The sequence below is a fragment of the Setaria viridis genome, chromosome 7 (genome assembly GCF_005286985.2).
Source record: "Setaria viridis chromosome 7, Setaria_viridis_v4.0, whole genome shotgun sequence".
NCBI classification, from domain to species: domain Eukaryota; kingdom Viridiplantae; phylum Streptophyta; class Magnoliopsida; order Poales; family Poaceae; genus Setaria; species Setaria viridis.
The window spans coordinates 529345-554670 of NC_048269.2; the positions used below are offsets into that span (position 1 = coordinate 529345).

At 44.4% G+C, this 25326-nt stretch overlaps 3 protein-coding genes across 5 annotated transcripts; 2 read left to right on the top strand and 1 right to left on the bottom strand.

Annotated features, from left to right (window-relative positions):
* Positions 1-2201: 2201 nt before the first annotated feature.
* Positions 2202-7116, bottom strand: LOC117862942 (uncharacterized). Of its 2 annotated transcripts, XM_034746498.2 has the most exons (8): positions 6342-7113; positions 4342-4521; positions 4154-4222; positions 3963-4064; positions 3580-3669; positions 3149-3385; positions 3013-3064; positions 2202-2458 (listed from the first exon to the last, which is right to left on the bottom strand). In XM_034746498.2, the coding sequence occupies exons 1-8, from the start codon at positions 7059-7061 to the stop codon at positions 2451-2453; spliced, it is 1458 nt and encodes a 485-aa protein (XP_034602389.1). In that variant the 5' UTR covers positions 7062-7113; the 3' UTR covers positions 2202-2450. The 2 variants fall into 2 exon arrangements, with proteins under 2 accessions (XP_034602389.1, XP_072151083.1); XM_072294982.1 differs by lacking the exon at positions 4154-4222 and having other exon boundaries at positions 6342-7116.
* Positions 7117-13796: 6680 nt separating this feature from the next.
* LOC117863951 (uncharacterized) lies at positions 13797-18216 on the top strand. Of its 2 annotated transcripts, none has more exons than XM_034747885.2 (4): positions 13797-15254; positions 15859-16055; positions 16154-16268; positions 16513-18216. In XM_034747885.2, exons 1-4 carry the CDS (start codon positions 13974-13976, stop codon positions 16543-16545), a joined length of 1626 nt encoding a protein of 541 aa, XP_034603776.1. In that variant the 5' UTR covers positions 13797-13973; the 3' UTR covers positions 16546-18216. The 2 variants fall into 2 exon arrangements, with proteins under 2 accessions (XP_034603776.1, XP_034603775.1); XM_034747884.2 differs by having other exon boundaries at positions 13798-15254; positions 17834-18216.
* Positions 18217-18368: 152 nt separating this feature from the next.
* On the top strand, positions 18369-23303 carry LOC117862800 (uncharacterized). Its single transcript, XM_034746322.2, has 4 exons — positions 18369-19405; positions 19545-19624; positions 19714-22831; positions 22917-23303. Exons 2-3 carry the CDS (start codon positions 19613-19615, stop codon positions 22828-22830), a joined length of 3129 nt encoding a protein of 1042 aa, XP_034602213.1. The 5' UTR covers positions 18369-19405; positions 19545-19612; the 3' UTR covers position 22831; positions 22917-23303.
* Positions 23304-25326: the final 2023 nt, after the last annotated feature.

Consider the following 25326-nt stretch of genomic DNA (forward strand, 5'->3'; position numbering starts at 1 on the left):
TTTAATTCCGCTGCATTAGTGCTTACTTTCCTAGCTCCGGAAATATCCGAAAATTTCTTCGGAATACGAAATTTTCGGGAACATCTTCGGAGATACCGGAAGTCGCTGATAAACTTGTTTTAAGTTGCGATAATTTCAGGGTACGCCTATTCACCCTCCCCTCTAGGCGATATCAAGATCCTTTCAGGAGGCCCAAGCGGTGGGGAAGGCTTGGGCGGCGGGGAGATGGCACAGTGGTGTTGGCGCCTGCAGTGATGGCAGTTCTGCGAATGGGCGCAGTGGTGGCTCGAGCTAGGCTGCGGGGAAGCGGCGTGGCGGCGCTAGCTTAGGGTGGTGCGGGGTGGTGGGAGGAAGGGACGGATGACAACTCTGTTTGGACGTCTGTTTAAAAAAAAGAAAGACACGCTGTTACGGAACCTCAGGCAACATGGGACAGCTGGCGGTCCTCCATTTGTGAACAGTAGCTGGAGCTCTCCCAGCGCAGCAATCACATATATAGTTATTTGAGTTTAGCAATCCGGGAAAAACTTCAGAAATTGGTCAAGGTGCCCATGTGTTTCAGCTAAGCCTTCAGTACCTAATCTGTGTTTGCTTTCGTCAAACTCTTGAGCCCAGATCTGAGTTTACAGTCATATGTCGTTACTTTGTGAATATTCCAGCGTTACAATCGGAATGCCCTTACAATATTCCTCCTTGCTTGGTGAAGTTAATAACCTACTATAGTTCAATTTACTTTGCTAAAAAATATCTGGATAAGGCTGTTGAACTGTTCAATTCTGTCAAGCACTCTAGGCTTTTAGCTTGTTTTTTAGAAATGAACTGTGTGTAGCAAGGATTTTTTTGTACATGAATGTGTTGTTAATTTCTGAAGAATGAATGTGATTTGCTCTAAACATGCACTCCAAGCTTACACCCAAGAGAAAATTTTGGCTTCCTTGGACTCTATGCCAATGTTTACTAGGTCTAATATCGATTGTTGAGAATGCAATGGTACTCTTCAAACCGTGAGAAAAGTCCTTAAATTAAGCCATGCTTTAGTCAATCTGGCGGGTCTTCTTTATAAGAAAAACAACACCGTCATGCATGGTGGAAATGTAAGTTTTATGTCATGAGCTTCTCCTGGCAGTACATTGCAATTGGTGTGTAATGAGCAGGACCTCTTATCTGGCGAAATTCAGGTGATTAGATTTCTTCTGGGTATGTAGGTGCTTCAAGTGTATTGAGTTCAGTTGTTTCTTTTCAACGAAACAAACTGTATGAGAGGACACGTACGTATCCTGTTAATATGAATGTCTGTAGTGCTGTTAAGTGAAAGCATCCTTTCCGTGCTGCCTGGTTCACTCATTGCGCTTGATACAGAATGTTACTAAGATGAGGTAGATCATAGTCGTGCTCCTCTTGCGTTGGTTTTTTTTTCAGCTCCTGTGACAATGCACAGGCATAAATCTAGCTGCAGGGTGAGTCCGTAGGCCTTTGCTTGCTGAAATTTTTGTAGATTATCTGCAACACACAAGAAATTTTCTTCTGTTCATATGGAAAGAACCAGATCACGAGTCAAATCCTCCATGGTAGCATTTTTTATTTGGAAACTACAAATACATTGAAACAACTCCCCGCAATCTCAACTGCATCTGTCCCATCTCCTCCAATGATAAAACCTTTAGCTTCTCAATCTCATGATCCTACTGATACGTTCCAGTATACAGTGTGCGTGATATTTTTTGGAGTAGAAATACAACAAGAAGGCCGAGATTGAGATCAAGTAATTTGGTTAGATAGTGTCTGAATTGGCCATCCACTACCCATTTTGCTGTTTTAACAGTTCAAATGGAATAATTTTCATTCACAGTTACATATTGCAACGCCCAATTTTAGGATGCAAACAGTAGCATAGTATGTCTGATTCAGCTCAAAGGAAATTATGCATCACGATGTTCTTCCATCAAATACCACTTCTTTCCAGCTACCTCTTCTTCCCATCAAACAGAGCCCTCCAAATTATATTCGGATGATAGGATGTTCTTTAGTTAATGGGTTGAACATATTAATTTTAATAGGATGTTCTCTGCACACAGCCGAGATTGATTGATATAGGATAACTGCAACTAGAATCACCTCTGAGCTGAAAATTGAACACCTACAAAGGAATATTTGTGTGAAACAATTCTAGGGGGAATATTAAACAATAAAAGTTAAAGCTATTTCCAATCAGAAAAAATAGACACGAACATATCATTAGAGTTATTTCTCCAATTGCGTCGTCGATAGTAGCAGCACACATTTTCACCCATATGAACAAAAGCCAACAAATAAACGATGCGTCCAGGTGTAGCAAGATTTTTTTTCCTTCGAACATTCATACCCAAATAACCTACCCTATTTGGAGATCAAAAGCATGATATGTTACTATCCACATCGATGTTACCATCTCAGTTGCAGAAGGCGCTTTGTCAATGACCTGTATAACATGACACAAAATGAATTAATTATCTGCTGTGTTAATAAGATAGCAACATACTTTAATTTATATCAAAACTAGCTAAGATATCTCATACATTTTGATGTTTTTATTGTATGTTTCCCACAAAGAAACATTATTGAGCGCACACTTCCAAAATGTAGCCAGTGAGTGCTAGCATGCAACCAAAGGATCAGCACACTCGGTAAGCATCGCTATCGCATCAATCTAGTGGTCAGTACATAGCTGGATCAATGTAGCATACACATTCCATGTTGAAGCAATTATCACAGAAAAGAAGAAAATCATAGTTCCATGTAAGTTTTCAGAAATCAATTTCAATTTCCTGAACTATCAGCTTCTACCTGCAACTTAGCATTTGTTTTAGGAAACTGCTCAACTGCATCTCCAAATTAATGATTTAGCATTTGTTTCTATCTTGCAACATTTGGAAACAAACAAACAACTGAGATGAATACAAGAAAATTTTGCATGGTAATTTCAAGAGCACAAATTTAGCATAGCAGAAGCCAATGACTAGCGATTAATAATACCTTGATGGGAAGGTCGGTGAGGTGCTGCCTTTTTAATGGCACTATCTTTGATCTGCAAAGAAAATATTTTTACCTCTTTACTTCTGTGGCAATAAAAATAACCTATAATAATTAGAACAATGAATTAAAATATTACTAGGGAACTTGGCCATGCAATGGAACGTTTAAGTGCATCTGACAGCTTCATCATCTCCCCATTTGGGTGAATCAGTGCAGCATCCCTTTGCAATACCTCACTTAGAAACACCTTACACCATTGGGTTCCAAGTGTCATGCCACCTACTATTGTAGATTGAGAACTGTTTTCAAGAATAGCTTTGCCTACTGGAATATGTGGTCTTACTACTGAAAGCAAGACAACCTCTTTGCCACCCTAAACAGAAGGAAATGTGGAAGATTATTAGACTACTAAGTTATAGGTATACAGCTAAAAATTGTACAGATCTTTTGGTGCTAAACAACATAGACTTCACTTCCTCTTATCTATACAGAAGCAACCATGCATGATGCAAGTTCAGTAAATGTAAATATTCCAGAAAAACACTAATATAAAAAAAGGAAGCTAACCACATTGTGTCGAGTCTGACTATGTGCGTCAATCTTCCTTGTCCTACCATGAAACGCATTACATGGTGGCTTTATCAACCCTTGCAGTTTCTGTGTACAAATGAAGAAAGAGATGAAAAATTCCATATAATAAAGGTGGACGGTGTATCTAGCGGAAACAGTTTCTTTAGTGAATAGCTAACCACTGTTTTGGTTCTCAGCACCTACCACAAATTTGCAAAAAGAAAAGGAGAACGATGAGATAACCTATGAAGTATTGCAGCACCCTTATAGAAGTTTTCAAGTTTAGACTAAAAATGAATTTCTGTAAACTAAAAGGAGGACGTTCCCAAAGTTTTTTGTTATATATGTCTAAATATCAAAGTAAAAAATGGGGAAGATACCAGATTATCACGCGGGACATTGCTTGGAAGGACACCCTCGAATTTAAACTTCGATGTAACCACCTCATTCTTTCTATGGGGCAAGCCATTTGGCACTTTTATCTACAATAAAATAAACTTGATATGACACATAAATAAAAAATGATGTGAAGAAATGCAGTACAAAGAAATCAACAAAGGAGGAAAATCACATTGCATGAAATCTGATTTTCAGCTATGACTGACAGAACACCACTCTCCGCATATTCATGTTTTTTACCCTATAAACAAAAGGGGGAGGTAAGTAGTGGAAATTTTAAATACACACTAGGTATATATATATCAAATGTAAGCAAATAACTTCACTGAATTAATGGTGTGGACTGCTTTCTATCTATACCTGACATTGAGAAGCCATGAGAATCTGTCTCAATTCCGCTACTTCACGCTCCAGTTGTGCAAATCGTCCTTGATCACAAATATCCTCACCATCCTTTTTGTCCACTGTTGGCTTTTGTAGTTGCAGCTTAGTTGATTGGCACAGAAAAACTGTGGGTGTTTCCATGTTTTTCATTCTTGCCTACATATTAGTATTACATTCATTAGCTTGGAGTTTTGATGGTATTGTACCAAAAAATTATAGAAGGCTAATCATTTATTATGTTCCCTGCTTACCATAAATTGAATAAATCAATTAACGGGTGAACTAAACTCAATAAATATATACATTAATAATGTTAATTACAAGGGGATAGTAATCTAATTTTGTAGCCAAAGGCTAGGTTCCCATTCTAAGAAGAATCTTACATCCTATCATTGAAATGTATACAGTAGTCTGACCCATTTTTGACAGAAGCAAACATCATTAAATATATTATGTGAAAGGCTAATAACTAGGTTATAAAAAACACTTCATCAGATGAGTCACTGCTTCAAGATTTTATCCAGTTCACATAAGAATAAAAAACTGAGTAAATTTACACAGCATATGAAGGCAAAATTACATCCTAGGGCATCCAAATTTAGGAGCACATGAAAGAAGCAAGTGTTCTTAGAAATTATGGATTCTGTACAGCAAGCATGAAATGCAATATATGGGAATCCATCTGGTTGTAGAAGAATGTCACTTTGGATGCCAGCACTACCCAGATAAGAAGCATTGACCAGTTATTTCTGTTCCAATAGATTTTAAACCTTGTTTTACAAAATCTATACATATTTTTCATGTATCCAACCCATCATATGACGGGCAAAATTACACTTTCCCAAAATACAACTTTAGCTTGTGAATGAGATTTGGGACCAAGCCTCACCTGTTGTTGACATATCCTAGTGTTATATATTTTGGCAACATTGAGTTTCACTAGCAGTAATAAAAAAATATTAGCACCCAGTAGACAGTATGCGAATATGTACCCCTGGACAGCGTTATTCTTTTGGAATTGGAGGGGTAATTTGACGCAAATGTAACATTTATCTGTCAGCATATACATTTTTTTTATTTCATGATGAGCAGGAATAACATCCGGTACAAATTGCAGCTACGAAAACAGTGATGAATGCTATTGACAGGTTTCAGCTTATTTTCTGAGTTTGACGTCACAATTTCAGTTTTTTGCTGAATTTGGTGCCTTCAAACAATGAAGTTTGTTAGTCTACTTCAATCGCACTTCCACAGTTCTCCCCCCCATCAGCATTCTCATTTTAGATGTGGGAAATAATAAAGGGAGCAATTTGACAATAGGGATGCACTCCATATTTTACAGTGTCCAAGGCAAACTGATTGCATGTGATGATCATAACTGCACACAAAGATTGGCCATGTCCTTTTCAACATCAAATAGCATGTTCCCAGTTAAATACTTTGAGACAGACTACTCATGTAATTAAACTAATCCTTGGAAGCAGGAGGATGGTCACTTATAACTAACCTACTACATCTGGGAACTAGACAAGAAAAGATGCAACTTTATAAACTCAATGGTTAAACAAAGACCAGGAATCTTGAGATCAGCATAGGCACAATAATTATTTGCTACCATACTTGTCAACTTACATGCAGTTTATTCAAATGGTACCCCAGCTCACAGCATTTTTTTAAGTGGACCATCAGTCCCTAGGATCTTGATTATCCATTGTACACGAAGGTGAACCATGTCTAATAGCAGTAGTCAAGTAAACTAATCATTCGAAAAACAAGCATAATCACCTAGAACATATATAGTACTCTGATCCATCAGAGAACTGGAAGAGGAAAAGGCTTTCACTTTTCTGAACCAGAATTGTTAAACAAATTAAGAGCAGAAATTCTTGAAACCCAAAGCATAAATTAAAAGGAAATCCTAGCCCATCCCAAGCTTTAATAATTAATTAATGACAGGAAGGATGTGTCGTATTTACCGATTCCTTGATGGCCTTGGTGAGCTTCTTCCTCGCCTTCTTGATCTTCTTGTTCAATGCCCGGGCCACGTTCTCTTCAATGCTGGGGAGGAGTTCCTGGAGGATCGGCGGATCCATGAGGATCATGGCCTCACCAACAAGGTAGGGGTACATCTCACGCATCTCTGCCAAAGTCCTGGGCTTGGGCAAGTCCTTGCCGGCTGGTTCGCGGGCGCTCTTGGCTTGGATTGCGTCCTTACTGTCCTTGGTATCTTCGGCGGTCTGTGCCTTCAGCGGTGTGAGGCTTTTCGCCTGAGCGACGGGTGGTGGTTTGGGCGGGGAGTCGCCGGCCCAGACGTCCCTGGAGAGGAGGTAAAGGCGGCGCTCGTGCTCACCCGCCGGCGGTGCGGTCTTCTTGGCGTCAAGAACGTAGCGGCGCTTGAAGCTGCGTAGCTTCTCCATTATCTTCCTGGCGCCAACGCCCTTCCTTTCGAGGTGCCCATCGAGCGCCGCGAAGAGCACGGCGGGCTTTGGGAGGTCGCCGCCGTGGGCGCGGCGGTGCGCGGCGAGGGCCTCCAGGATGCGGACCTCGTCGCCGGGGGGCCACGTGCGCTGGAAGGGCACGGGCTTCCGCTTGGCCTCGGGCGGATGCGGCGGCGGAGTCTTCCTCTTCTTTTGCTCGGGCGGCGCATCGGGGCTCTTGGCCGGCGGCGCCTCGCGGCGGGGCGACGAGGGCGCCATGGCGCGGCTCTTGGCGGGAAGCGTGGGCGCGAAAGGGTTGGCTTGAGCGCGGAATTTTCAGGAGACCCGCCGGAAGTGGGGAGGGTGGGTGCCATTTATCACATCAGCGGTGGCGGCGGATTCTCATTTTCCGGCGTTAATGAAGAGTCATAGATATGGTAATAAAAAAGAAAAAAGAAAATCGGGAAACGAAGCGTCGCCATCGCCATTGGGGAGAATGAATCCAAAATCTGGTAAAAAATGAAAATCGAGAAACGAAGGTATTAAATCACGGATTGTTTGTATTAACAAAACAGTAGATCGATTGCATGGACTGTCACTATGTATTCCCAAGCAGGTCAGCGATACTAGAACATGGACTAACAGAGTCGATAGATGGACTAACAGAGTCGAGGTTATCGTCAGCAGGATCCTAGCTAAATCGTGTCTTGCATAACAGTAGCAATGAATCATATATGATCTTAAAAATTGCATATATTTTTACATAAAGCTAGCCATGTGATCCAAGATTTCAAGCCGATGACTAATTCGAAAGCTCATGTCAAAGGTGAAATAAGAAGCAACCTGAAAAAAATACGATGAATACAAACTTGTTATAATGATTTATAGTAGTGAGCAAGAATACTTAAACTTTTAAGATGTTCTTTGCAGTGAATCATTTACAATCACTCAATGGTGTTACCATGGATGATGATGACGGTCCTGCTAGCGGCGAGCCAGATACAGTACCAGCAGTGGCGGAGCCAAGGAGGGCTGGCAGGGGCCATGGCCCCCTAAATCACAGAGTTTTTTTAATCCCTATTTAGCTTTAGTGGATGCTATGCTAAAGCATAAATTAGCAGTTGCATAAATAAATAAATAAATACACTTACTAAAATACATGAGAAGCGCTATAATAAAAAAGAAAAGATATGCTTCTTCTAATTTTAATGTCTATGCATATGGTATTTTGCCGAACATATCTGGTCGGCCCTCTGTACACAGTTCCTAGCTCCGTCGTCCTCTTTCTTTCTTGCGTAACCTGCACAATAGCCTCTTGGCGCGCGCTGCTCCGAGCCGAAGCCGCGCGGGGCCTTGCTGCCTTGCCACGGCGACTTGTGTGGTCTGCCGGCGAAGGGCCTAATCCTAGCATGCACGATGCTGTTGGACCTAGCGAGGTTTTATGGGCGCCCTTCAACCTGGTCCTGGACAGCGTGGCAGGGTACCTGTAGCCGCCGCTGCAGATAGCGGCGTGGTGCTGTTGTCGACGCGCGACGCTGGCGGGCTGCGTGGGAGAGGATGTCCACTGCCAAGGAGGAAAGCATGCAAATGGGAAGACGGTGCTAAAGCGGGCAGTAACTCTTAGCCCCCTTTGGCTCTCCGAGCGGCTCTTGCAGCAACTTTTGCACAAGCTGTCCCAAATGTATCAATTGAAAACGGCTTCAGCCCGTGAGCCGACCAAAAGCCACAGGCGGAAATAACGACGCGCAACAAGCCAAAAAAATTTGGCTCCCCCAGCTTCTCCCCGTCCACATACATCAAGTTGCTAGAAATTACAAGTTTTGCCACTGCCCTCATCAATTCCCTAACGGTTTGCTCTCCCCCATCCACCTGCCTCCTCTCTCACGCTCCTCCTCACGTGAACTCCTGGTGGCGCCGTTCAGCGATGAACCGGCAGGGGTAGCCAGCGGCGGAATGGATGGATCCGGCGGAGGGCATCCTGATCCGAGGCGCCACCTCCCCTCATCCGGCCGGCGCTGCCTCGCTTCAACCTGCCGGCGCCGCCTCCCGGCGTTCGTTCGACTCCAATGCAGTGAGTATCGACAGGGGTGAGGCAGATGTGGTGAGGAGCTAGAGGAATTGAGCAGCGTGGTGGCAGGGAAGTCGCTTGGTGGTGGAGTAGCTCGGCAGGGGCCGAGCAAAATGGAGCATGGAGAAGCGGCAGGGCGAAGGCCGGAGTCTGGGGCTGGAAGGAAAAAGACCGTGGAAGGATAAGGACCACATGAAAAGGAAGATAAGCAGCCGGACAGAAAGAAAAATATAAAAGAAAAGAAAATAGTTAATAAAAGGAAAAAAGTACATAACAACCCACAAAATCATCGGTTCAAACCATCAACTGAGCCAAGGGCATATAGACATCTATTCTAAAAAGCTAGAAGAAGCCATTTTGCCAAACATTTTCGTACAAAATAAGTCAGAGTTAGAAAAAGCTGCTTTTTCATACGAGCCAGAACCAGAGCTGTTTTTTCACGAGCCAAAGCCGTGTCAAACGGGGCCTTAGGGCACAGGGAGTGTATAATACCTAGAGGGTCTTAAGGGCGGGTCCCGCCTATTGTAGATGTCGGTGTTGCTACGTATAATGCCGAGGGGGTCCTAGAGGGTGTTTGGATCTTTAATCTGGACTAAAATTTATGTCACATTAAATATTCGGAGGCTAATTAAGAGGACTAAATATGAGCTAATTATAAAACTAATTACATAGATGGAGGCTAATTCGCCAGACGAATCTATTAAGTCTAATTAATCCATCATTAGCACATGTTTACTGTAGCATCATATTGTCAAATCATTGACTAATTAGGCTTAATAAATTCATCTTGCAAATTAACCTCCATCTGTACTATTGGTTTTATAATCAATTTATATTTAATACTTCTAATTAGCATCTAAATATTCGATGTGACATGAATTTTATTAGCTTCTTAGGAACCCAACACGCAGTAAAAAAACCCTCCGAGGCACGAAGTTCCGTTCTTGAGGTTGGTCTTTAACACTTTTTAAGCTAAGGCTGATCCGTGTAGTGTGTAAAGTCGACCTTATTAGCCGTGTCAGCTAGGCCTGCATATGCGTGGGACGGTTTAGATAAACGTGCAAAGAAAATAATAGGGGCACAAGCAACATAATAAAAAGGAAAGATAAGATTGGACCTTGTGAGGTGGATGCAAATTAAAGAGATGCTTGGGCTAAGATGTAGAAATTGATTTGTATTAAATCGAAATCTAAGCGAATCTTAAAAACAAATTTAAATTCGTTTTTCAAACAAAACATCATGTAAGACAGCATGGATGCAACACCCCGTAACAAATTGATCTGAACAACATTTTGATAATTTTATTCTCTATCTAAATTGATGAATAATTAATTAAAGGTTGGAACCGGCCGTCTCCAGCATCATCAGCGTTGTAGTCGTCGACGATGCCGTAGTAATCACATATCAGGTGGATGCCGCCGCCGCCGCCATAGGGGTCGATCTGGAGCGGCGCCACCATATGGGTTGTAATCCATGACTCAACAGTTCTGTGCAGCAGCGTGGGTCAGTGGGTGGTGGCGAGCGAGGAGGGAGGGGCAGCGTGGTTGCGCAATCGAGAGCAAATTAAGGGAAGGCAAGCCGACAGCAAGGGCGGGACTGTGGACAGTGGGCTGGACCTTTAAGGCTTGAGTTGGGCTGTGCCCTGAACCAATAATTTTTACTTGTTGGGGGGAACGTATCTTGTGCAAACCATCTATCCCGTACAATAATTAAGGTCACAAGATGCTAATCTAATGGATATGATTAGTGATGGGATTATTTTGCAGTTAAATCCCCCACCCGCTGACCACTAACCCTATCCATTAGATTCTCATCGCTGAATTACTTTCGAGCATTATGATCGCTGAATTAAACTTAATTTATCGTGCACTGCTCAATCATCGAATTCCCTCCATATTAGGAGATGTTCAATATCTAGGTAACTTGCGACTGGGATGAGCAAGATGCTCATGTAACTTTGATACGTATACATACTTGACACTTTGATGCGCTGCCTCAGAGAGACAGAGACAGAGACTAGTTACTGTACTACTTTCATGGACTTGGAGTACTATAACGCATAAGCACAAAACACGCTACAAGGGAGTGGACATAATAGTTGATAAAACCAAAATTAAGACAATACTAGTTCATATAGCTTGATGTATAACACTAAATGACACGATTAGTGATGCAAAGATTTATGAAGGGGACAAGGAGAGATGATCGATGGCCAGGCCATCAGATTCAGCGGCGGGGCCGAGGGGCGATGCCTCTGGCCTCCAGGTAGGCTGCGCCGTCGTCTGCAGCCACATCCGGCCACAGATCGTGGTCCTGGGACATCTCGTAGAGCTTTTCGTCGCGGTACTTGGTCCTGCGCGGGAGCTTGCCGCGGTTCGCCGCAGCCTTGTCGGCGGTCGTTGCGAACTTGCGCTTGAGCCGGTACATCTTGTCGGAGAGCTCCCTGACCTGCAGGCCACGGCGGCTGAACGCGGGCTTGCCGCGGAGCTCCTTGAGAATATGCGAGGCGCCGGGGATCACGCCATGGTTGTCCTTAAGGAGGTCGCCCATGATGTTGAGGACCTCGCGCTCGTCCTCGTGGGTCCATTTATTGTACCTCCTACGGAGCCTGCTGGTGGACTCGTCGCCGGCGCTTCTGGCGGATGAGCCGACGGAGACGGCAGAGGACGCCGGCGAGGATGGACGCCGGCGCCGCGACGCCGTCCTCGGCCGGCTCGTGGCGGCCTCATCGCCGCCGCCGCCGCCCGTATCGGTTGAGGCTGCGGCCGGTGAGCGGACGGACGAGGACGGACGCCGGCGCCGCGCCACCCTTCTAGTAGGCCGGCTCGTGGCCTCGTTGCTGTCGGATGACGATGAGAGGTCAACGACGGAGCGCACGCTCGAGCCGGAGGAGATGGTGACGGCGGGCTGATTGCCGGGGCCGGAACGGAAGGATGCCATGGCTGGCTGGGATAGGGGGGTGGATGGATCCATCCGATCAGAGGGCCGGGCTAGCTTATTTATAGAGCACGATGTGAAAAAAAAAAAAAATCGGCGCGCGCGCTTTTTCTCCCGAGTCCCGCCAAGAAGAGCCCGCCTTCCCCCCGGAGGGAATCGGCGATCAAAACCAATCCGCCCCTGATCTCGCCATTCCTGCAGCCTTCCTTCCATCTCTGCAGGCGCCTCGATCCGCTCCTTTGTAATTCCCTTCCCTTCCATTAATTCCATCTCCTGCGCTTCCTCTGCATCTGTAGCATACGCCGGAGGGATATACAATGTTTGCCTGCTTTGCCCTGTTGCTACTGCGACTGGTTTGCTATCGTGGTGTCACACCTGTATTCATGGTAGTGAGTATTGTACGTGATTTTCGTTATGGACAGTAATACAGAGAGTAGTATTTTAAGTTGAGCTATTCTTATCTTTCATCCTGTTGAAGTGTTCATAGATTGTCCTCATATGGATGTCATATCACTACTAGGTGCATTACCAGTATCGGGATGTAATTGAATTCACAATATTTTTCTTGGAACAACAGACACGCATGCGGGTGGTTGTGTGAACTCATCAATCCTGCCCATTGGAGATCTTGAAACAATATCTACTTCACTAAGGACTTGAATTGGATGGCAAATGGATTAATATGAACAACTGAGATAATGTGGGTCAATGTGCTTGCGCTATTAGAGCTGGTATGCTTGTTTACTTTTGAGCAAAGCTACTTTCTTTCTGGAAACTGTGTCATGGTTACCACGTCTTCAATTTGGATGGTGAATCTTTTCTTTATTTCGTACTGCAAAACAATTGTATTGATGAACTCATTGTTATACAAATGGACTAGTTTTCATGTCTTGAAACATCTTTGCAACCAGGGGCGGATTGGGGGGGGGGGGGGGGGGGGGGCAATTTTTGGACATAGATCAAGGAGAGGAGGAAGGAAAGAGAGAGGAGGAAGAAGAGGAGGGAGAGGAAGAGGAGGAGGAAGCAAAGCCCCTCTAAGTCTGCCATCCTGATTCCTCCACTGTTTGCAACCTTATAATGCCATTCTTGGAACCTTGACCATGTGCCATGCCGTTTTATCTTTCTGGTGAGAAGTATAAACACAAAACCAAAAACGAGGAGATGGCCAAGCAGAAGAAAAACCTAGCAGTCCATCGCATCACAATAACCTGTTCAAGCCGATGCTTGCGCCACGGCCAGCTCCGGTGCATCGGTGCCACCACGCTGGAGGAGTACTGCATGTACTCCGCGTTTGGGCTCAAGGAGTAAGTACGAGGGGGCACGATGGTGTGAGGATCCATGCTCATTGATATAGTGCAGGTTCAGTATCAAGTTTGAATATAATCTCCTAAATCTTCAGTTTTAGCTGTCTATGTATGTCACATATGAACCTGAGAAACAAGTCAACCCGTTAATGCCCTTAACGTTTTAAATTTTATATTTAAATGCTAGATAGATTCATTGTCTATTTTGTGTTGTTACAAGTACATTATGGCATCCACCGTCCAATCTAAAAGGCAAGTTTTAGGCAAGCAAATCCTAAAAAACAATAGCTAAATTTCTACAAGCAGGGGTTAAGTTATGAATCAAAGAGAATTTTTTTAATATTATTTCATTCAAAAAATAATTTTAAAATAGTATTCTTTTTAGCCATCTATTTTTTTAATTATTCGTTAAATTTAATACTATTTTTTCAGTAAAATGTACTATTAAACATTTCTATCTCTTGGAATCCTAATAATTGCAAAGAACATAATATTTTTAGAATCCTTTTATTTAAAACGGTTAAATTCCTACTGAGAAAGAAATCATCCGAATTTTTTTCAACCAATTATTAAAATAGGGAAGAAATGCTTTAGGAAACAAGTATTGTTTTGATGTGATCGGAAGAAATCATTTCCTTTATTTTATTAATTAGATTAGAATAGATATAGTATTAGTTTTGGCGGCAATATCGGAGGAGTTTGCCGCGAAAAGCTTCCATCTATTCCCCTTTTCTTTCGTCTCCCCCCATTCACTCGCTCTCCAAATCAGAGGCGGCGGAGAGAAGAGGCGTCACTCCCAGTCATCTCTGCGGTCCGCCGCCGGTCTCCAGGGCGATCCCCGTCCGAATCCCTCCCGTCCTGCTCCCGCCGCTGCACCGCGCGATGTCGGTGGCGGCGCCGGCGGCCATGGTAGAGGGGTGGGAGGCGATGCGGCAGAAGAAGAGGAGGAAGAGGCACAGGGAGGAGGTGGAGGTTGCGGTTTCTTCCTCGGAGTCTCCTCGACCTCCGGCGACTCCGGATTCGAAGACCGAGTCTCCGCCCCTAGTCACTGCCGAAACCCTAACCTTGACGGGGGTGGCGGCGGGCAAGGGGCGCAAGAGGAAGAAGCAGGAGGTGGCGGCGGCGTCTTCGTTGGTGGAGGAGGCCGTCCGGAAGGAGGAGAAAAAGAAGGGCAAGAGAAGCAAACACGAGGCGGCGGCGGCGGCAACTCCATCGCCGTCAATCCCTGCGGCGGCGGCGGCCACCGCCCAAATCTTGGAGGTGGCGGCGGCGTCTTCGTTGGTGGAGGAGGCCGTCCAGAAGGAGGAGAAAAAGAAGGGCAAGAGAAGCAAGCACGAGGCGGCGGCGGCAACTCTATCGCCGTCGATCCCTGCGGGGGCAGCCACCTTCCAAATCTTGGAGGTGGCCGCGGAACGGGCGGCAGCGAGGAAGGAGCAGAGACGGGGTAAGCTGGAGCAGGGGCAATCCGGCCAGCAGACATCACCCGTTGATGTCCATCCCCAAGGAGGGGAAGCAGTAGTTGATGGTGGCGTCAGTGGTAGTAAGAGTGTCAGGAGGAGAAGCAGCGGCAAGCCTCGAGTGCTGACCGATCAGGAGATCCTCAGGATGAGAATAGCGTCGTTGAAAGAACAGCCAGTGCCCCAAGGCTTGGTCCCCGCCATGGCCAATCCCAACTCCATTGATCAGGACCCCAAATATTCCTCGCCTTTTGGTGCATTCTTCGACCAGTTCTGCTACAGACCTGAACGCCGGCAAGGTCGCAATGCTCCGTCACTTCCGAAAACCCCTGATCCTCCAGCCAGGCCGCCTCCTCGAGATCACCTGTCATTTCTGTCTTCTCAGCTCACTGCAAATCAAAAGGCTGCCAAGACAACGACCTTGAACACAAAGCGACCACCCTCAGCCTCAGGTTCGCAAGTAGCGGTAAAGGCAAAAGAAAAGAAAAGACCTGATGAGAAGATGGACACGACGAAGAAGCCAAGAAAGAAACCACCATTGCTTAGTGCTGCTGAGAAGCGGTCAGACAAGTACCGTCGCCTGCCGCTGAATCAGCTGGTACCCCCGCCGCGTTCCCCTTATAATCTCCTGCAGGAGAGGTACGCACATGACCCCTGGAAGGTCATTATAATATGCATGCTCCTCAACTTATCAAAAGGAGATCAGGTGAGCTGTTCAATTTTTTCCTACTTTATTCTCCATGAATGTTACTTAACCAAATAATTAGCTATGTTCACAGTCAACTGCTTGATTCATTGAGAATAGTTTCTGTAACTGTCAAAGAGAAAGAGACTAACTTAGGTTGCCATGCCAAATGAGTGATCTTAGTAATAGTCGTCTCTGCCTACTTCCTGATTCAATATAGAATGATTGTTTGTGTGTTTCCAGTGATTTGCAAATAGGATCGACAAACAAACTTGATCAGTGAAACACATGCTATAGTTTACATGTGGCACAGGTCTGTTTGGTCTTATTTTTTTACGGACTCGACAGCACCGCAGACTAGGCTAGCTTATTAAATCTGTTATATGTTTTTAGTGTAACACTGGCTTGGTTAGGCGTTTCACATTTATTTTTCTTTTACCAAGACTATTTATCATCCCGACAACTGTTGCTAGCTCATCAAATTACTTATCTAGTTTGGTTTTATTGTTGTACTAATTCAGAATTTGCATTTATTATTACCAAGGTTATTTCCCTGTGTTATGTTGCTTTGGTGGCACATTCTAGCTTAAACTTCAAGTATTATGCCCTTTGTTTACTGCTGCAGGTCAAGAAGAAATTGAAGGGCTTCTTCAGACGCTATCCTGATGCACAGACTGCATGTACAGCTGATCCTGAAAAGATGGCAGAGTATCTAGCACCTCTGGGGTTGCAGCGTGTGAAAGCAAACAGAATCCAGAAATTGTCTAAGGATTATGTTTCAGAGGAATGGACCTACATTACAGAGCTTTTTGGCGTTGGCAAGTGAGTGGGTTGAATACTTGAATATGAGCATTCATTTAATGTTGTTTTGTTTCTTAACCATTCCCATTTAGTAATTTGGAATCTGGCTATTACTCCAGGTATGCCGCTGATGCTTACGCAATCTTTTGTGCTGGAAGAGCAACAGAGGTGGTTCCAGAAGATCACAAGTTAGTTGATTACTGGAAGTATGTCTGCTTTGAGTTACCAACTCAGGTAAGAATCTGGTTCAGTAAAATGCTTTATTCCGTTTGAGCTACTTATGTTTAAAAGCTCTTATGTCTCTTGGTGGGATGCGAATTATGATGGTGGTAAATGTGGAGGTAACACATGCATCACCGTTGGAGTAAAATTTGTTGTCTGATTTTCCTCATAATCCTCTTTCCTTGAGTGCTCAAAGAACTGAGAACTTTGAAAGAGAATTATTATTTAACTCTTCTCTTTCTTTATGGAATGGCAGAGAACCTGGCTTTGTTTCAAAAAAAGAAGATAGCAAACATATACATGTGCCACTTGGAGAGCTGAACCAAGATCTATACTGGAATTCAAGCTTGCTAGATTTGACTTTGTTGTTTTATTCCTTTAGTATGCAATCTAATCCATACGAGAGTTTCTGATTGGGACCATGATTACCTGAGAGAATGGAAATCAGGGACCTGTTTAATAAACCTGTTCTCATTCTACTGCTACTGTTTGATGTTTTGTAGTCTTTATTGCGCTGATGTGTGGGTAAGTCAGTGTTGTACGTATGATGGTTCTTGGAAATGTTGGGCACAGGATATTATTAGGGGGTTTTATCTTTGTGCAGTGGGCACTACCCTGCTACCACCGTGTGGAGCTTAGCCTGACAATGTGCCTCTTTACTTTACTGATGGATCAACCTTATACTATGTTTTCTTTTCATTTAAAAGTGGGAAGTCCCTCTTTTACCATTAGTTTGGAACCTTAATTCTTTAATCTATCTGACTTTCCTCTGTCCCCCACTTTCAACTGGTTCAACTAAAATGTGGGCCCAAAACCCATCCAGTGGCCAAAAGAACAAAAAACGTAGTGGTAAAAAAGGAAAACCACCATTTAATAAATGTGGCTGTGCACACCTTTGCTATAGGAAAAAAAATATATGTTTCAGTCATTTTTGCTTACACCCTGGTGGTCCAATTTTGTTTGCGAGAACAGTAATGGTGTTAAAGTTGATCAACCATGGATGGTTCAAGAGTGTATGTTAAGATTCAACTCTACCAGTATTTGCTATGGTGATTGGATGGTTGGGACTATCTAATAGTTTGCTTTGAATCTTGAAGATTCAACTCTACGAGTATTTGCTATGGTGATTGTTATTATGGTTTGAATTAAAATTCTTGACCTTTTGAATGACGCAGTATTGATGTACTTTGCATGAAACAAAACAAAAATGTCTTTTGTTGTGCATATTCTTGGATAATGATCCTATGAATTATTTGTACATTGAATTACTTCCCATGAAAGAAAACCGAAATGTGTTGGTTTTTGCATATTCTTCCATAACCGTCCTAGCAATATTTGGATTTATTAACGTTACAAGAAATATATTATATGCCTTACATTGCTATCCCTGTTTTGCTTTATATAGGAAGACTTCTGTTGTTGCGGCTAGTTAGTTTGAGTGAAATGTGCTGATAGTGTCTAAATTGCTAGCAGCAATGCAGTGATACCATGCAGCGCAGTAGAAATTGATTTTTATTTTGGGAAACACATACAGAAGGCCATCTAAATTGATGTTGGAAAATTTGTACATGTTGCAGGCATCACAGAATGTGGAGGAGGCTGCAGGAGTGACTGGGCAGGGAAACTTTGCTCCTGCGGTTCAGCAAATTGCTGTGAGCTGTTGAAATGGAAATACTGCTGCATGGTGGTCGCAGCGCAAATGCTTTTGATGTTTTAGTTTGCAGCATAATGTTATGTAATGCTGTGTCGTGCCATCTAGCTCTTAGTATCTTTCTGATCACTGTTAGGTTGCTGCCTGCAAGTAAGCTTGAGCTGCAGATTTAACTTGGTAGAGATGGAAGGCTTATGGTAATCATGGCCAAATTTGTTTTAAGGAAAAGCTATAGCTCGCATGGGTGATTTGAGAGTCTGTCACTCGAATTTCTGATCACTCAATCGCTCATTTCATCCATCTGATCCACTATCTAGCCTGGCTTTCCTTTTTCTTTTTTCTGTATGGCTGACAGTATAATCCCATATGGCAGCGACATGCGCCATTTCATTTTGTAAAATGCGTTGTATTTTTCTCAGCTCGTTCTTTCTCAAACCCGTCGGGTTTTCGATCTCATCAAAAGACCCCAAGAAGCTTATGCTTGTGGCCCATTTCTAGCCATAGTTTAAAAAAATCTGTAAGAAGAACAGAATATTATTGATTTTGTGTTAATTCAAACTATTTTATGTTTGATCAAATTTATAGAGATGGGAATTAATATTTATGAAACCAAATAGGTATATTATAATATAATCTAATGGTATTTATTTGATATTATAAATACATCTTTTATAAATTTGATCAAACTTATTAAGAACTCTCTTTGATATTTGGTTTGGCCAGGTATCCAGGTGCCTTGCTTGGAAACATGTGCAAGCATCTGGTACTTGGCTGGCTCAGGGGTGTGCAGGTGCTTTGCTTCCCTTCATGGTTGCATTTTTTTCTTTTGCTTGGTGCTTTAAAATTGTTGTAAAATAATCGGACTCTAGAATCAAGAAGGAAAGGAAGATCAGTTATGGTCTATTGCTTATGGGCTCATATCAAGACTCGAGGCATAGTTTGGAGTATATATACGAGGGAGATCTTCAATGTAAACATCAATATTCAAAGAATAAAGAATAGTCCCTCATCTCATACTTGTGTCCTGTCTACTTCCCACTGTTCTTGTGCTTGTTATGAGAGGCGTGAGAGGGAGAAGATCCAACCGCTGACGATATGTTTTACAACATAAATATTAGCGTGGTGCCCAAATATAGCAGAAATTAAAGGGTCACAACTAAATTAGAGTCGGTGACCGAACGACAAGGCAGACAAACACCCGACATCCTTGTGCGCCACTGCTAGATGCACAGTAGCATCAAGTACGAGAATCTTGCGCGCTTTCGCGCTTTAACCCTTTACCTTTGGAACAATGAATCCTGCGTTTGCTGCGGATACAAGCAAAGACAAAGGGGAAAAAAACGGGAAGAAGCAAAGTTGGTCTACCTGGACCGCCGGCCCGGCCCTTGACGTTTCAAACATTCATCTGTCTCTCTCACAGACATTCATCCATCGTCGATCCAATAACTCTGCGAAATCTCCTGCTGGGAAATAGTGCCCATATTTCAACTCAACTGAGGTATGTCGATCACTAGACTTGACGACTCCATTCGATTGCAAATACAAGTCCATATGTGTAACTCATGTTGCATTGTTCAATATAACTAACTGATGCGTGTGTGATGGTTCTGGCATGCTTGTGTGTCTGCCTGACCCAGGCACGACAGAGACTGATAAGCTGACGGCGGCCTGCTTCCAGTTAATCCATTCCAGCTAGCGCATCATCATGCGTTCTGAGGTAACTAATTAAACCCAATTTGCATGCAGGCTATATTCATCTATCTGTGCATCTAAAGTAGGATATGTAATGTAAATATATGCATGCAGGTCATCGAGGCTGACACGATCGACGCGGCTGCTGAACAAATCCTGAATGAGCTCAGCAAGGACACTACGAGGCGAAGCAGCAGAAGCAGAGAGAATGTCATCTACTTCGACGGCTGGGACGGCCTGGGGGCATCCGCCGTCCTCCGAACGGTTGCCCAACGTCTGGCCGCATCAGCCTCTGATGAGCAACCAGCTCCGGACGGCGTGCAGTTTCATCACATCATCCACATCGACTGCTCAAAGTGGGAGAGCAGGAGAGCGGTGCAGAGGGCGATAGCAGAGCAGCTTAAGCTTCCTGCTCGGGTAATGGAGATGCTCGACAGGCAAGATGAGGAGGACGATTTCCATGGGCTGGCAGAGGGGTCCCATGCCGAGATACCGCAGGTCGTCACAGAGATCTACGAATTCATACAGAACCATAGGTTTGTGGTGATCTTTCTGAACGGGAGCTGCGAGGAAGTTGATATGACCAAGTTTGGCTTACCCCTGTATGGATACACTAGCAACAAGATGCTGTGGACATTTCGTGGGAGGTTCCGGCTCAACCCCAGGATGGAAATCGACAGGGCCGTCAAGAGCACAGGAGTGACCGATGTTTTCTTCACGGCCTCACGCCATGAGCAAGATCCACAGGTGCACTGGTCCTACCTTGTGCATCAAGAGGCTGCGGATCTCATTGCACGCAAGATTACCGATACTGCAGGCGGCATCATGTATTCCCCGGCGCAAGTTGAAGACTGCTTCTTGTACATGCTAAAGCTTTGTGTCATGGCAGGCGGGCACCATTCCATCGACTATGATTTGACCACCCATGGCTGTAACTACTGGATATGTGATGGCATCATACAACAGGGAGATGATGGTGATGATGGAGCATGGCGAGCTGCTGATGATCTGCAGCAGGAGATGCGATTGGATGTGGAATGTTACCACCAATATTTGTCTCCTCACATGTTAAGGCGTGCTGAAACCATGCCATACTGGACTTCACCATCTTATGGGTTTCTGTTGAGCCCAGCCAACGAAGACATTTTCCAACACTTGAACAAACCTATTGATGTGCTCAAGCTCTCGCACTGCAGCTTCAGCTTCTCATCACCTCCATTCCTCTGCTGCCACAACCTTAGGTTTCTATGGCTCGAGCACTGTCAAGACCAAGCAATCGGCACAGACGGAGCTGCAGATAAGGAGCAAGTCATCCAGCGGTGTTTCCAGCGGCTGTGGGTGTTGGACGTGCGTTACACGCGCTGTGATTGGATCTTGTCCGCACGGACGCTTGATTTCATGGCTCAACTCAAGGAGCTAAATGTGATGGGAGCCCAGGGCTGGGACATGGGCCAGCTGCAGGGGCGTCTCCCTAACATCCGCAAGCTCCGAGTAACAAAGTCAACAGTCGGCTGCAGTAATTGTTCAGAAAACAACTTGACCTTGGGGATGAACAAGATGGAGCTCCTTGAGTTTTCTGGAAATCGTACTACCATGCCAGGTGTGGCAAACATACCGGAGATGAGCACCAGCAACAACTGCCTTGAGACTGTCATCATTATTGACGGGTGTGTTGGGATACAAAAGTTGTCCTTCAAAGGATGTGCTAAGCTAAAGCATATATTGTTGAGTGGATTGTTTGAGGATCTCCGCATCCTAGACTTGTCGGGCACAGCTATAAAGACGCTGGATCTCAATGCCATGATAGCTCGAAACCTTGATGAGCTCTTCCTAGATGGCTGCGAGAAGCTCTGTGCAATCCTGTGGCCACCAGAAGACAGAAGGAAAAGCTATTTGCAGAAGCTGCACATCGACACGACACAGTCAGCTGCGGCATCATTATTGGCACCAGGCAGGGATGAGAAGTCCATGGAGGGTCGTAACACTACCACCAGAGTCAGGAGAAGATCATCAGCATCATTATCTGTGGCCCATGGCGGTCGATTACCCTCTGAAATTTATTGGTGCATATGGGTAAGAGATGCAAGGCTCCTCAGGTCACTTGTGCCCCTTGCAAAAAGCTATTTTGCTGATAACATACACATGGAGATTTCCTCTCCTGCCGTTGCTTTAGGTTCTGCAAGCAAGGAAGCAGTCGATAGCAGGAACAGTATCAAGCAAGGTAAAGATAATTCGACGTATACAGATGTTGTAGACATCTTCAAAGACCGTATGCTGCTGCAAGCAAGCCAAGGCGATGGTGATGCACCAACGCTCACAGGGATATGTCCGTGCCCAGATATGCCTTCCTTGGATGATCGTGACTGCTACATGCACATGCAAGACCGCGGACAGCCAAGAAGCACCGAATCACTGCAGGAGGGTGAAGAAACAAGTACTATTATTACCATGCCAGATCTGATCTGTCGGAATGCTCGCATACTGCACGTGCATGATAGCTTGTCCATCACCAGTATCCCAGGCCATGCACGTGCGATGAGTTCAACATGGTATTATCTACGTTGGTGCCGAGTCGAGCGGTGCCCCAAGTTGGGATGTGTATTTACCACTCCTCAATTAGAAGGAAGCGGTGACGAGCCCATCTTTTACTACCTGAGCACATTCTGGGCATCACAGCTCCCTAAAGCACGCTACATCTGGAATTGGAGCAGAACATTGGCATTCGACATTGGGAGTGGATCATTTGAGGATCTTGAGATACTGCACCTAGACTTGTGCCCCAGAATAATACATGTGCTCCCCTTGGCCTTGCGAATTGTCCAACACAGTTTAGGCCGCCTAGTGACCCTCGAGATTGTGTGGTGTGGGAATCTCGAGGTTGTCTTCCCCTTGGACACCGATGCTGGTGGGAGCCACCAACATCAGTTTACGGTGGAATTACGGAAGCTGAAGCGCATCCACCTGCACGAGCTGCCCAAGCTACAGGGCATCTGCGGGCGCTGGATGATCTCTGCTCCCATGCTTGAGACCGTCAAGATCAGGGGCTGCTGGAGCCTCAAGCGCCTGCCGGCCGTCAGCAGCGACTGCGAGAAGGTGGAGTGCGACTGCGAGAAGGAATGGTGGGAGAAGCTGGAGTGGGACATGGGCGCCAACCACCATCCTTCCCTGTACAAACCGATCCACTCGCGGTATTACAAGAAGACCATGCTCAGGGGTTCCGTGCTCACCTGAGGTACGTACGCCTAGGCATTGTTGCATTGTTGGTCTGAATGAATTGAACTGATCATTTGGTTTATTCTTTCCTTGGATTGCTGCAGCCTGCAGGATATATCTATAAGTGGTGGCTGCTTGCTTCCTCCGCCTGCGTAATGTAATATATGACGCCTGCTTGCTTCAATCTCACAGTTGTGCTCCTTTTTTTTTTTCCTTCTCTTCCCATCCTTGTGCTCTTGGTTTGGCAAAATGTTGTGGTTCTATATACTACTGCTGATGCTTTGCTTTGCTTGGCTTGGCTTATGGTTGGCATTGCTTGGCCCCTGCATTCATGGTCGTGTCCTACTCTCTTGGCAGTGTACTTGCTTCTGATGTGTGTGTGTGTGTCCAGAATGCTTGATCCGTCTGTGTTGTTGTTGTTGTGGCAGTCCCTCCCCTATTTATTTATATGAACACAAGTAATAATAAGTGATGATGGTTGTGTTTTTTGAGTGATTGGCTAGTTGTGGTATTGCTATACAGCATGTACATGATCGTTCTTTGCATGATGTTGACCCTTTTTCTAGTCAACACATGAGTGCACTAGATTGCGCGGTCGTCGAAAATCTCCTCGCCAGAGCTCCTGCTCCTGGCCGGTCAGATCGGTCAGGAAGGCTGGTCAGATCAGTCTGCGCAAAGGCACCGCGAAAACCTACACTCACCACCACGGGATGGACCCCAGGGATGGTGTACCTAGGGTTGCTAAGAGATCGATAGGCCACTCAGAACGTCCTCAATCGCCGTCGAGATGAAGTAGGAAAGCAAAGGGAGTTGGAAAAGTTAAGGTTTGGAGATAAAAAATAAGATAAATATTTTGATCAATTGGAAGAAAGCTCTCAATTGGTCGGGGCCCTTTCTATTTATCGGGTGGGAGGTCTTTTCCCGCAAGAAAATCCTGTTACAAATCTTAATCTACCAGGACTCCTAAATTCTATTCGGATTATGGGAGGACCGGTCAGACCGGTCCAGCCCACCGGTCAAACCAGTTGGCCTTGCCACACCAGCTACAGGACCGAGACTTATCAGATCGCTTGGAAGAACCAGTTTGACCGGCTGGTCCACCCCGATTTGTCTTGCTGCCAATTTTGAGTGTCAACATATACCCCCTGTTTTCTGGTAAAGCGTTGCGTACCAAAAAAAATAAGCCTAAGGGCGATGTTTCTTATGCCATACATTCTAAGGGCGATATTCGAAGATATCGACCATGTTATATCAAGCATCTTGCCACATACTTGGATGATACTTCTTCAAGTACGTCCCATTAAGAGCTTTAAGCAGTTGTTGTCCTTGCAAAGTCTCCACCATATAGGAATTGCCTACAAATGCCTTCACAATCTTGCACGGCCCCTCCCAATTTGGAGACCATTTACCAAACTTGTTGCTCTTGGTTCCTATAGGTAGAATCGTCTTCCAAACCAGATCACCAACTTGGAAAGATTTAGCTTTTACCTTCTTATTATATGCCCTAGCAACTCGCGTTTTATCCTTCTCAATCTTCTTCAAAGCCTCCAGTCACTTGTCGATCACCTCATCAATATTATGCATCATCAAACTTGTCGATCACCTCATCAATATTATGCATCATCAAAGTACGATAAGTATCAAAATCAAGATCATTTTGCTTAGCCAACCTATAAGCGCCTAGATTCACCTTAACAGGCAAAATGGCTTCTTGACCATAGACAATCTCAAAAGGAGTAACCTTAGTCGCACCATGTCTAGAAATACGATGAACCCATAAAGCTTCATATAATACCTGATGCCATCTTCTAGGATTCTCTTCTATCTTTTTCTTGATGAGCTTAATTAAAATTTTGTTGCTAGACTCGGCTTGACCATTAGCTTGAGCATAATATGGAGATGAATTGAGTAATTTAATACCATAGGATCCAACAAAATCACGCACCTCTTTGGATATAAGTGAAGTCTCTTGATCCATAGTCAAAGTTTGTGGAATGCCAAACCTATGTATTATATGCTCCGTAATAAACTCAATTACCTCCCGATGTGTCATATTCTTAAGGGGAATTGCTTCGGTCCACTTGGTGAAGTAATTAGTAGCCACAATCACAAAACAGTGTCCATTTGATGAAGGAGGGTGAATCTTGCCAACCAAGTTCAATCCCCATCCTCGAAAAGGCCATGGTTTGATAATCGGATGCATCAACGCAGCGGGCACCAACTGAACATCCCTAAACTTTTGACACTCTTCACATCCTTTGTAGTAACAAAAACAATTGGCTATCATATTAGGCCAATAAAAGCAAGCCCACCTAAGAAGCCATTTCATCTTAGGAGCTGACTGATGCGTACCACATATACCTTCATGAATCTCTGCCATGGCATATCCTTTGTTGTATATTGTCAAAATTCAAACTTGTGAAGCAACTTAAATTTTTGCTATGCAACTGTACCTCCTATTATTTTATTTAAATACTAGATGCAATTTAATGATTTTAAAATATTTTTACTTAA